This window comes from Narcine bancroftii, chromosome 6, assembly GCF_036971445.1.
Source record: "Narcine bancroftii isolate sNarBan1 chromosome 6, sNarBan1.hap1, whole genome shotgun sequence".
NCBI lineage: Eukaryota > Metazoa > Chordata > Chondrichthyes > Torpediniformes > Narcinidae > Narcine > Narcine bancroftii.
This window is the reverse complement of record NC_091474.1, coordinates 11009167-11022680: the sequence shown is the minus strand read 5'-3', so window position 1 is coordinate 11022680 and position 13514 is coordinate 11009167. Positions and strand designations below refer to the sequence as shown.

The 13514-nt window shown below is 38.1% G+C and overlaps 1 protein-coding gene and 1 long non-coding RNA gene across 16 annotated transcripts in view; one reads left to right on the top strand and one right to left on the bottom strand.

The window, feature by feature from the left end:
• Positions 1 to 13514, bottom strand: part of xkr7b (XK, Kell blood group complex subunit-related family, member 7b) — a 259515-nt gene that overhangs the window by 295 nt on the left and 245706 nt on the right. For 14 of the 15 annotated variants that reach the window (XM_069883933.1, XM_069883932.1, XM_069883934.1 and 11 more), the window contains one exon: positions 556 to 2657. In XM_069883933.1, coding sequence (XP_069740034.1) covers positions 1711 to 2657 — 947 coding nt within the window. In that variant the 3' untranslated portion in view covers positions 556 to 1710. The remainder of the gene's footprint in view (positions 1 to 555; positions 2658 to 13514) is intronic. The other variant, XM_069883939.1, reaches the window with a different exon arrangement.
• The window catches only part of LOC138735703 (uncharacterized), a 320545-nt gene that overhangs the window by 256448 nt on the left and 50583 nt on the right, over positions 1 to 13514 (top strand). The window lies entirely within an intron of this gene.

The following is a 13514-nucleotide window of genomic DNA, read 5'->3' as shown; positions in this document are numbered from 1 at the left end:
GCAAGTTTACATTTCAATCTAAGTTTGATCTGGAAAGAATAGATTAACCTCTTGCTGATTAAGTTCTTGTAATTCCAAAACATCTTGAGCATTTTCAAATCAAACTGTTGCAAGCTTTTTCCTGAATCATTGCATTATCTTATTACAAGTAGTTCATGACAATAACACTATTAATTGGGCAATTTATATCTATACTACAGGCAGTAGTAATTTAAAACTCCACAGGGAACCAAATCCCCTGGGTAAAAAAAAAAGTTTTACTTCTAACAAACATTGATTTTTCAAACATTGCAGATGACAGCAGTGAATTAACACTCATTTCACTGCTTTGCATTCAGACTGAACATATACATTTTGTCAACAATGAAGAAATAGTTTATTTCATGCCATTACCCAAGTGAAAGGCAACACTTCTGATTTGGCACAGTAATCTTATTCTAATCAGTGTACCATCTTATACAGACACAAGATGAAGCCTCTTTCTCATTCTCTATTTTTTGAATTCAAGGACCAAGTATTCAGAAGCCTCAAAATTTTCAAGAATAAAGGCTGTACCTGAGCTTGATACCTCGTGACTGGAACATGCTTTTTGGCTCCAACTTTTCTGACAAGACATTAATTGCGTTGATTAATGCATTTTATAGCTGCATTTATCTATTCAATGCTTAAAGCTGCAATACAACACAGAAAGCAAGTCTGACATTCCAACAGAATTTAAATGTATTCTACCTGCTAGCCAACATACAACTAAAAATAATTTGCATGTTTGTCGGATCATTTATATTTGTACAGAATCTAAATCCAACACTATCATAACATTTTATCTTTTATATTTATTTGAATTCATAGTTCCTGAGAATTTCTCTGCAGTCTTGGCATGTTTTAAAATATGAAAAATGACAAACTGACATTTAAGAAAAAAGTCAACTGCTCTAATCATTTATTAAAAACGTCATAATTTCTTGCTATTCCATATTGCAGTTTGAAATTTCTGTACTGAAATATGCACAGCCTGTTACAAATGGCTTGTAAGAATTACTGTAATTGTCTTATTTTTCTTTGCAATAGAGTGTCAAGCCTATTTCCACTGACAGAACCATCATAATTCCAGGGGAAAAAAAACTAGCCTGCTTACATAAAAAAAAGACTTGTGAGACAAAAGGATTAAAAAGTCCAAACAATGGATGTTGTCTAATTTCTACAGAACGTCGTATTATACTCTTTTAACATTTGATCACTATTTGGCAAATAGTTTGTGATTTTTAAAAAGGTTAAAGAGAATAAGCTATATAGTAAATTTGGGACATAATACTTCAAACACCACATGCAAACCAATTTTTTCCCAAGCAATCTGAAATTAAAATTCAAGATACCATACGTTCACCTATGTGTGGCCTTTCACAATTGAGTGACACAAAATCGTGTACACCTATTCTTATTTTCTTCAAAACAAATTTAAAAATCATTTACTGTAAAAAGCAAGAACAAAAATAATTGACCAGTCCACTCCAGTGTTAGAGTGAGTTTGCAATATTACATTACATCTCCTCTGAAAAACACATTTGTAGATACAGGCCTTCTGCACATTGTTATGACAGAGCAAGGTCAGTTGTTGGGGTAAAACTCTGTGGTGCACCATTATTCTACATAGACTTGAACACCTTAAGAAGGGTGAGATTGTTCCATGCATCTAGATCTGCTTGTATATGACTACACAGTAGTTTCATATTCCAGTACTTCTTGTGTGAAACTAATGTTTCTGTACTGGAGGCATGGAGTGGCAGGTGAAGTGTATTCCAAGGCCAGGATGGTTTTACGCAGCCGTCTGTCAATAAAGTGCGCGTCCCAGGCAGGATAGCGTTTTCTGGGCAAGTCAATCCGGATAACAGGCCCTTCTGTTCGCAGTGTACGTGACACCAGTGTAGGGGGAATACTGGGCCTCACCTGAAAAACAGGCATGCAACTGTCTCGATCAGCAGGAACCTGCTCACCCACTGTAGTCCGGCACTGGGTCATCGCTCGGGGGGGGCTTGTTATAATCTGTGCAGGTATGTGTGTAGCAGTGTCTCGTTCTCCACCATCAATACACCCTCCTTGTGAACCAAACATTGGTCCATTTGGGTGCAAAGCACCATAATATATAAACATGAAGAATATTCCAAGAGCAAAACTACTAAACACGACACAAACTATGATTAAGGCTTCAAAGTCTGTTGTACGGGAATCTCTGTACAAGTACCAGAGCACAGTCAAGGCAGCATCTTCACAAAAAGTAATGAAGTAGTAGGTGAACATTCGACACCGAGTCCTCCCTTCCTTAACATTAAACCAACAAAAAATGTAAATAATTCCAACAACCATGTTATAAATGATTTCCTCCCACTTGGACATACAGAAGTCTGTTTCCCCATGAATTATCCAGAAGGTCATGATGCACCAGTGGCTGACAATAAAGATTCCAAAATATAGTTGGAAAACAGAGGCAAACAAGGAAAATGCAATTACTCGTGCAGCAATGGTGAAGAGATGCCAAAGAATCTGCGTAATAGCAGCCTTATAGGTCATGGGCATTTTATCATCCCGGGAGTCCCGAAGTATCTTCTGGTAGGAAGCAATCATCCAAGCAAGGGACAGGAGTGAAGCAGCTGTTGATAGACCTAAGGCAAAATAATGGAGAGATATTAGTCTATTTCAATGATGAAGTGCAACTTTCATTAAAATAGCTAAGTTTGACATAACCTGAACAGAAGCAACAACTCTGAGAGGGCATGTGCAATATTTGATATGTTTTTAAGTCACAGTAAAATCCCCATTATCCAGAATTCAAGCAATCGGCAAAAGAAAACGCAGACAGTAAACTGGTAGAAGTTTAAAATTGGTGTGACTCACTGTTAGTTCGCCAATCCGTGCAACACACAACCTCAAGCAACCAGAAAATTCACTGATCTGGCTTCTACCAATCCCGACAGGTGCCAGATAGCCGGTGTTCACCGTACTTTGCTACTTGTTATTTCTTTCCTGGACCCAACATACAAACGGCATAGTGAAGAAAGCACCTCTACTTCCTCTGGAGTTTGCAGAATTTAGGTATGGCATCGGAAACCCTGTAAATTTTCTACAGATGTGTGGCGGAAATTGTGCTGACCGGGTGCATCACAGTCTGGTATGGAAAGACCAATGCCCCCGAGTATAAAGCCCTGCTCAAGGTAGTGGACACAGGCCAGGACATCACAGGTAAAACTCTCCCCACCATCGAGAATATGTCAGAGAGCAGCAGCATTCATCAAGGATCCACACAACCCAGCAAACGCTCCCACCACCAGGTTCAGGAACAGCTGCTCCTCCCCCACCAGCAGACTCCTCAACAACAAACTCAATCAAGTAAGACTCTTACTTGTGCATTTTATTAATTTTTTTCCTTTCTGTATTGCATAGTTTGTTTACATTTCTTTATTTGATTACATGTGTACATTGAGTACAGTTTTTTTGCACGACTAGTAAGTGGTAATTCTGTCTCGCCTGCAGAAAAAAGATTCTCAGGGTTATATATCTATGTACTCAGACAATAAATCTGAAATCTTTAACGTATGGGCTAGCATCACATTTCACCCATTGCGTTTAATGGAAGATTTTCTGTTTGAATGGATTAAATGTTCACCCCTTTCCATCCACTCATTTATAGACAACCCTGCACATGTTCCAAGCTTTCGGGTCAGGCAGAAGATCTTCAACAGAATAAACAACTGCTGTTAAGAGGGATTGTAAGTGAAGTTATTTCTCTTATGTCTGCTAAGTAAGGCGAAGCAGCAAAGGAAATTTATTCCACTAAGTGCTCACAGCTGCAGTTTCATTAGAAACGTAATGCCTCTTCTTTTGAATTGAAGTTCCTCAAATAAAAACACAAGCTGCATGACAACTAATCATCTCTACTGCTACACACAATGTCTATGGCTACAAAAAGCTCATGTCATTTAAGAATGTTGTCCTGAGATACACATATCAGAAAGCAGTAGGACTAAATTGGAATATATTTCTTTACTGACAACAAATAACATGCTTTTCAAGATTATAAATAATTAACTCTAGATCATAAATTACTAGCACTTCCTCTGTTATTGCTCATGAATAACCAGGTGCATGGTTGCAGTATTTCCATGCCAAATTAATTTTTCCAGGATTTTTCTAGATTAGGATCACCTTGACTCTTCTCCCTGGTGAAAGATTAGCTTTAGAGGATCATAAAATAAGCAGAAGGAAATGACAAGATCACTTAATCTGTTGAGATTTTTAAAAAACAATCTGTTTTTTTTTAAAATGATCTGATATTTAGCATTTGTTGTTTTTTCCAAAGTGTGATAATCAACTTTATGCAATTATCAGTCCTCTTCTTCAAAAATAAAGTTGCCTTCTGGCCATCAATATCCAATCAGTTAACTATTGAACCAATGGAAATAAAGCAACTTTGACAATGAAGTAACATCTGTCAAGGAGCTTTTTAAAGCCTAATTTATCTAGTGATATCAGAATCAGAACATGTCAATTGTTTTGTGGCAGGATTACAGAACAAATATTGTGAAAAATTACATTTATAAATAAATAAATTTGTGCAAAAATAAAAGAAAGTGTCTGTGATTCATTGTCAATTCATAAATCCGATGGCAGAGGGGAAGAAGCTGTCTTTGTGCCACTGGGTGATCGTCTTCAGGCTCCTTTACTTCCTTCCTGGTGGAGGCAGTGTGAAGAGGGCATGGCCTATGTTGTGAAGGTCCTTGAGGACGGAGAGTGCTTTCTTAAGATACTGCTTCTTGTAGATGGTGTGGAGACTGATGCCCATGTTGGTGCTAGCTGAGTTCATTTCTCTCTGCAGTTCTTTCTTGTCCTGTGCATTGGAATTTCCATACCAGACAGCGATGCAACCAAGTCAGAATGCTCTCCAGGGTATACCTGTAGAAATTTGCAAGAGTCTTTGGCGACATACCAAATCTCTTCAAACTCCTCACAAAGTACAGGTGTTTGCAAGCCTTTTTCATGATTACATCAACATGGAGCAGAGATGTTGTCATCCAGGAACTTGAAGTTCTTAACCCTTTCCACTGCTGGCCCCTTGATAGGAATGGTTTATTGTATCCTGATTTCCCCTTCGTAAAGCCCATTATCAGCTCCTTGGTTGTACTAACATTGAGTGTAAAGTTGTTGTTGTGGCACCATTCAACCATCTGATCTATCTCCCTCCTGTACATTTCCCAATTCTCATCTATGATTCTGCCAACAACCATCATTGGAAAATTTGTAGACGGCATTTGATTTGTGCCTAGCCACACAGTCATGGGCGTATAGCAAGTAGTCAAGTCAAGTTTATTGTCATCTGATTTTACAAGCACAACTCGACGAAACAACATTCTCCAGTTCTTGGTCCAAAACATGGAGACTAACAACCAGACATAACACACATACAGTACAGACAAACAGTACATATGCAGGACAAATATTTCATCTATACAAATAAATATTGTTTTGTACATATGAAAATCTTAGATAGTTAGTGTGAGCAGATTCCAGTGATCCTCTCTGCCACTCTTATGGTCCTGTGTATCGACCTCTGATCCATTTCTCTACAGCGACCATACCACACTGTGAAGCAGCCAGCCAGGACATTCTCGATAGAGCCCCTGTAGAAGGTTGACATAATGGTGACCAGTAGCCTTGGCCGCTTCAGTCTTCTCAGGAAGTGCAGTCACTGTTGCGCCTTCCCGACAAGAGGAGATGTTGAGTGTCCATGATAAGTCACTAGTTGTGAACTTCAAGGAACTTGATGCTCTCCACTCTCTCTACTACAGAATTGTTGATGTGTAGTGGAGGGTGATGGTTCCTGGCCTTCCAGAAATCCATGATCATCTCCTTTGTCTTGTCGGCGTTGAGATTCAGATTGTTACGCTCACACCATTTCACGAGATTTTCACAAATGTTAAAGCACCAAGTCAAGCCAAGTAGAAATAAATAAATAAATTGGAAAATCCAAACAGGTCAATGCATTCCCTCTCGTGGCAAAGGTTCTCGAGGGCATAAGGGGGAAGTTTGCCTTCCCTGTACACCTTGATACCTGAAGACTTTTCTGAAAGCTCACACAATTACTTAGCTTCTGAGATTGTACCTTTCATTCCTTGCATCTATTAAACCCCAAGGAGTTAAATCTTGGACATTATAAGTCAGTCAGGATATTTTGTCATTCACAATGGGCCATATCCCCATCCAAGGTTGAAGCTGAAATATTATTGACTAGGTTTTACAGCAAGAAGACAGGAACAAATCATGTCATCTTCAGGCAGAAACGTGCTGCATTAGTGTGGGTTGATAATGATGAATGTCAAGACTGCATTGAGTGCATGTGCAATATATTGAAAGAAGGCAGCTCTTGAAACAGAACAGGTACACCAAGGAATTGTATTTTACAGAAAGAAAACAAATGGCAAATTTGGAATGAACAGGTAGCTGTATATTTATTGTCAGAAGATTCCTCACATTTCTGGTCTCTCCAGAATATAAGCCACAGATAATTACAACTAATTATTCATTTGAAAAATACATAAAAATGAATAAAATATTAGAAATTCAATTCCGGCTGATTGTTAGGTTTTAGCAGAAGGAAGAGGAAGCCAGTACTTGCAAATTGGAAAAACAAAACAAAAATCATGAACAAATACATATCAATCAATGCAAGTTCTTTCAATGGAGGGGCTTTTTTTTTTAAAAAGGACATGTTTGACAGTTCTTGTTGATGAAATTATCCAGATGGCCTGTGGAATTTGTATGGGATAGTGACCTAAGAATCTTGGTCCTGTCAGTCTTGGGCTTTGGTGGATCCTGGTGGCGAGTAGAGATACTCTCTTCTTTAAATATTTTAGTGGCACCCTTGATGGTTTCTTAAAGCAAGTTCTTTCTTCGTTACTGCCTTGATCACCCCACAGCACCAAAGTTTAAATTTCACATGCTTCAGAACAAGAATTTTAAACCTTAACTATTCTGTTTCAAGTTAATGGGAAATTTATTTCTCCATTAGTTCAAATGTGCAAAGTTTGAAGTAAATCACAAAATTCTGTCGACACCGTGACTGAAGTAAAAATACAAAATGCTGGAGAAACTCAGCAGGTCAAACAGAGCCCTTTATGTAGGAAAGGTAAAGATACAGAACTGCTGTTTCGGGCTTGAGCCCTTCATCAAAGTAGGCTCAAGTCTGAAATGTTGGGTTGTCTCATTTGTAGAAGCTACAAATATATATTTTGCCCATTTGCCCATTAACACCACTATATCAGTCATTTGAAAAACTCTATCCTGTAACCACGATAATCTCAGCTTTCAATTTCACTACCATGCATGTCTGACAGCATGGATTTGCTGAAAAGTTCCTCTCCTTTGTTTGCAATCAGCGGAACAGAATAATAATGGAGACATTGTACAGTCCTTGTCATTGATGCTCTTTACAGTTCATCATTTAAAATATCAGTTGCAACAAAAGAAATGTACTGTCACTTTTAATTCTCTGCATTAACATCAGTCAGTTAGGTAATAGAAAACTGAAGCTCTCTTTCTCTGCATTGCAAATATTCAAAGAAAGCTCACTGTCTGTGCCAATATGACATCATCATTTTGCAGAACAGCCATTCCACGGCCTCTGGTGGCACTACTGACTGATGCTGAAGTATGGTGAGTGATCTTGAATCTATCTATCTACATTAAAAACTCTGGCCTGACTGCACTCCAAATATACAATCTCATTCCCTGCTGCCAAGAGTTTTTAATTGTTTATGACATTTCATTGGAAATTATTTTGAGCAAATGCATAAATTGATTTCCTCCTGTAAACTTGCCACAGGCTTAATCTTGAATGATCAAGGAACAGATCAAACTGCTTCCATAACTTTGAAAGCAATCCCCTTTTTTAAAATGAAAATGAGCTCCACAGTATATACATTAAACAGCTAAATATTTAATGTTTTTGTAACTCATTTACATCTTCTGATCTAACATTTACTTGAAAGCAACTTCATTTTTAATTTGACACCCCCAATTTTTAAGAGATTTTAGAGTGTTTATAAAATTAAAAATTTAGACATACAGCACAATAACAAGCCCTCAGACATCCCCTCGCACCCCCCCCCCCACCCCAGCCCCAGCCCATGCCACTCAACTACCCCAAATAATCTATCCTGTACATTTTGAAAGGTGGGAGGAAACCGGAGCACCTGGAGGAAACCTACACAGACAAAAGGGGGAATGTACAAACTCCTCCTAGGTAGCAATGGATTCAAACTCAGGCCACTGGCGCAGCAATAGTGTGACGCTAACTGCTACACTAATCGTGCGGCTCTCATTGCCTTCCAGTCAGCGGAACAACCTGACAAAAGTGTAAAGACATTGGTATAAAGCAAATACTGAAATGGGAATGAGGAACCCTGGTATGGCTAAAATACCATTGAATGAAAATAGGCATCCCATTTACAATGAATAATCGACTTTTGAATATTTGCTTTTCTAAGAGAATTGGAAATGTAGAAAATTATTATGAAGGAGGAAATTTAATATCATTTGAACAATTCAAAAATAAATAGAAGATATAAAATAATATTTTGTTATTGTCAAATAAAAGCATATTTATGAGATAAACTGGATGCAACAATGTTATTACCTAAAAGTAGTGAACTAGAACCTTGATTTGTAATAGATCTATTAAGAAATTTATATCAGCCATGTACATATTATTGCAAAAGTGAACTCAAAAGCAGGGAATTCATAGATCCAGACAGAGATGGCAGACAGATTTAAATATTATTATTGGGGAGAAAAATTGGTCAGAACTATGTCAAGATAGTATGACAAATACAATAAATGTTAGATAAAGATTGGCTCAGTATCGTATTTTTTTAGCAACTACATCTTACCCCTCAAAAATTAAATAGATTGAAGTCAGATCTATGTTTCAGATGCAGCCAAGAAATTGGTACATTTTTACATTCTACATGGTCATGTCCAAAATTGAGACCATTTTAGATAGAGTTAGGAACTTATTTGGAGCAAGTTACAGGAGTTAACTTTCCACAAAATCCAATGTTATTTTTACGTGGTAATATTTCAGGGATAAGACCAAAATTGAAACTGAATTTATATCAAAAAGAACTTTTAAAAATTGCATTAGCAGTTGCAAGAAGAAAATATAGCAGTGAGATGGAAATTGGATTCTCATTTAGGTTTGGAAAGATGGCACATGGAAATTCATAGCTGTATATCTCTTGAAGATTACATATAATTTGAGAAATAAATATGATTTTTGTTTTGAAAATTTGGTACCCATATTTACATATTGTACATATAAATGGACTTTCCCTAAACCCCGTGAAATATCGTTAACCCCCTGAAATAAGTAAACAAATAGAATTGAGTGAAAGGCAGCCAGGTTCAGTTCTTTTTTTCTTTCTTTACAATTCTATTATTTTTCCTTCTCTCTTTCTTCCTTCTTTCTTTTCTTTCTCTGTTGGGGTTATTATTTGTGGGTCGGGGGTTGGGGGGGGTTTATATCTTGGGATTTTTTTATAAAACCATCATTTATAATGGATTTGATATGATTACATTATATTTTGTATTTTGACAAGAATACAGGTAAGGAAAATTTAAATAAAATATTCAAACAAACAGAAAGTATAAAGACATCATACACCTGTTTATCTATCCTCAAATGCCCATTTTAAAACAGGTAATTCCCTTCTTAAACACCAAGTTCTATTATAATCCTTGCCTTCCTGGCTTCCAGTGAAGGTGCCCATTTGCTCTAGCTTTCCATTGTATCTTCACCATTTGGCTCCCTTTGCAGCATTTTATAGGAATTATATATTTGAAATTTTTCCATTCTCTTTCCTTCCAGTGTCGGTGTGGTCTCCGGATTGTTCATTTGCTTCTATTAATCCCAAATTAAGTAATTCACCTCCCTTTGCCACCATTAATTAATATATGTACTAACTGAATGGAATATCATTTTATTCTGATCCTAGATTTAATGGATCAAGTCTAAGTGTCCTTTTTTTGTGGACTTGACCATGTATTTGACAATTTCTTTTCAATTAAGTACTTCACCATCGTTTCTTTCTCAATTGGGCATTAAATTGCAGATATAATCCCATTTCTCAACCTCTGAAAACTCCTCTGGACATAAAAACCCCGCTCTCATTCCTAGAAAGCTTAATTTTAACAATTGTGTTCCTTATCTAGCTCCCAGATACAGAAATAAAGACACAAGAGACTGCAGATCTTGGAACTTAGAGCACAAAACAGGCAGTGATAGGTGGATTGTGGAGAGAGCAGCAGGGTGGTAATTGGGAGCCAGAAGCAGGTGAGAGATAGTTTATTCCCTTCTTTGAAGGGAAAACAGGGCAGCAGCAAATTAGACAACAAGGGTTCGCTCAAGAGTTCTGTGTGAAACTGTTGCTATTTTTTCCAGAATAAAAAAAAATGATCACATAAATTCCCTAAATAAAATCAGAAATGTCCAGTAACCTTTCAGACGGTTCTCTATGCCACTATTTACCAAATGTGAAATTCTCTATTTTGTTCCACATGATTTACAAACATCAAAGCACAGTACAAGCCCCCTTTGGCCCACAATGTAGTTCCAACCTATATATCTATATATATATTTTTTTAACTAAACCTGCCCTACCTCATAACCCTCTATTTTTACTTCATCCAGGTGCCTGTCCAAGACTCTCTTAAATGGACCTATTGTTCCTGCCTTCACCACCACCGCTGGCAATGCATTCCAGGCACCCACAACTCTCTGCGTAATAAATGCTTACCTTGATGTCTCCCCTAAACTTTTCTCCCTTTACTCTGTACATGTTTGCTACTCCTGCCCTGGGAAAAAGTGGAAATTCTGGGGGTCATCTTATACACCCAGTTGACATAGGCGCCGACATATATGGTAAATGAACTGGTTAATTTCTTGATAATTGTACACAGCGTTATCAAAAATTACACTAATGAGATAATATGTGGGTCTTCTTTATTTTGCACAAAAAATGATTGGTCACAGATTTTTCTTCTCTTTCTCATGAGCCCATTCATTCCTGCACTGAATCCAATTTCATTAAACCACAGCTTTCTAATTTAGTATCATTTTGTTAATAACTAGTTCTTAAAACCACACCCGGTGGTGGTGATAATCAAATTTTAACTATTTTATCTGTGAAGTGTCATCTTCCACTATCCATCAGCACCAGGCCTCACATCTCATTTCAGTTTTGATCTCTTCTCTAGTTGGATAATTTTACTCGCCTAAACAGAGCTACATATTCAATAAAGCTTGCCATCATAGCATTTATGTCACAATACTCAAAGGTATCTTTACAATCATATTTTGGATCAGCCTTCACTGCAGAAGACATAAGTAGCATACTGGACTCTCAAGGGTCTCTGGGAAGAGAAGTAAGCATAGTCAATATCACGAGAGAGAAGGTGCAAGGCAACCAGAATGTTCTAAGGGTAGTTAAGTCTTCTGGACCAAATGGAATGAACCCTTGGGCTCTGAAGGAGGTAGCTGTAGAGATTGTGATTTTCCAAGAAACAATGGATTCTGTCACATCCAGTGGACTGGAGGATTGTGAATGCTGCTTCTTAGGAGAGTGAGGCAGCAGAAAGGGAATTATAGACCTATTATCCTGACATCGGTGGTTGGGAAGCTGTTGGAGTCACTGACAACTGTCTTTGACAGCTACAGAGTAGAGGCACATGACCGGGCCAAGGCAGAGAGGTGGCAGATGAAATACAATATTGGAAAGTGTACAGTCATACAGTTTGGTAGAAGAAATAGATGGGCAGACTATTATTCAGATGGGGAGAAAATTCAAAATTTGAAGGAGCAAAAGGACTTGGGAGTCCTTGTGCACGATACCCTAAAGGTTAAGCTCCAGGTTTAGTCAATGGTGAAGGTGGTGAATGCAATATTGGGATTCATTTCTAGAGGAATAGCATACAAGAGGAGAGATCTAATGTTGAGACTCTATGGACACTGGTGAGACCTCACCTGGAGTACTGTGTACAGCTTTGGGCATCTTATTTCAGAAAGGATGTGGTGACATGGAGAGGATTCAGAGAAGATTTACTAGAATTACACCAGGAATGGAAGGGTTAGCATTTGAGGAACTCGTTGAGTACAGAAGGATAAGGGGGAACCTGATCAAGGGATTTCGAATGCTGAAGGCCCATACAGAATAGATGTGTGTGATAGTACAGATTCTATTACCAATGTGTATATGTACAGATTGTAGTGTAGTAGGATGACTATGATTGGCTGAGAGTGTAGCCACACCTACTGGCAGGTCTTAAAGGATTGCTCCTAGCCAGACCAGGTCATTCTGGACTGGTTGACCTACATGTGATATGCTCCAGTCTTTTAGTTAATAAAAGCCTTGGTTTGGATCAACAAGTCTTTGGTTCTTTCGACGCTATCTACAATGTGGCAAGCTAGTTACCCACAGTCGGGGAGTCTAGGACAAGAGGGAACAACTTCAGGATAAAAGGGCATAAATTTAAAACAGAGGTGCAGAGAAATTTCTTTAGCCATACAGTTTTGAGTCTATGGAATTTGTTGCCACAAACGGTTGTGGAAACAAGGTTGACGGGTATATTTAAGGCAGAGATTGATAGGTATTTGATTAGTTAGACTATCAAGGGTTACAGGGAGAAGGCCAGAGAGTGGGGCTGAATGGGAGGATGATAGAATGACAGAGCAGACTCAATTGGCCTACTTCTGCTCTGATATCTTGTGAATCATATGAAATTGGAGGGAATCCATGCCAAGGAATGGTGAACTTCTAGCATCCACAACCCCAAGCAGTGAATAATTCTACCTAGTACCGAGGGAGGCATTTTCATAGATGATCCAATGTGCTCCTTCTTAGAAGGCCCAATCCATTCTCAACATTCCCATCACTGGAGCTTTCCAAGCTAGTCCTCTCTGTCTCAAGTAGGACCTGCATTGGCTGTACCAAAGTGTGGAAATTAGTGTTCCCACTTGGCAACCACTCCAACAAGAGATATCACATTTAGTTTTCAAGTTGGAATTCCCCTGAAAGGAAATCCTTGCCCACATTTGTTTCCTGCATTACTGGCTTGTGAGAGGTCTGTACATGCTAAATATCCTTCACCATTCATACACTTGTTATTATACAACTAGTTTTCTATACTCCTGACTGTGAACAAAGGAGAATTTGGCATCATTTTAATTTCCTCACTGATCTTTCCAATGACCTTTCTCGGCAGTCACTGTATCTTTCAAACACACCCACACTCATCATTTATGTTCCACAAAATCCCTTTTCTAATCTATCATCTAGTAACAGTAAAATTCTCTCACCAGGTGTTTAATTTACTTTGACCTTATGCAAAGCACACATCCTCCCACTTGCAGAACCTGCTGCCATCACACAAATCAGAATATAAAGATCCGCCACAAAAAATCAGCCTTTAAA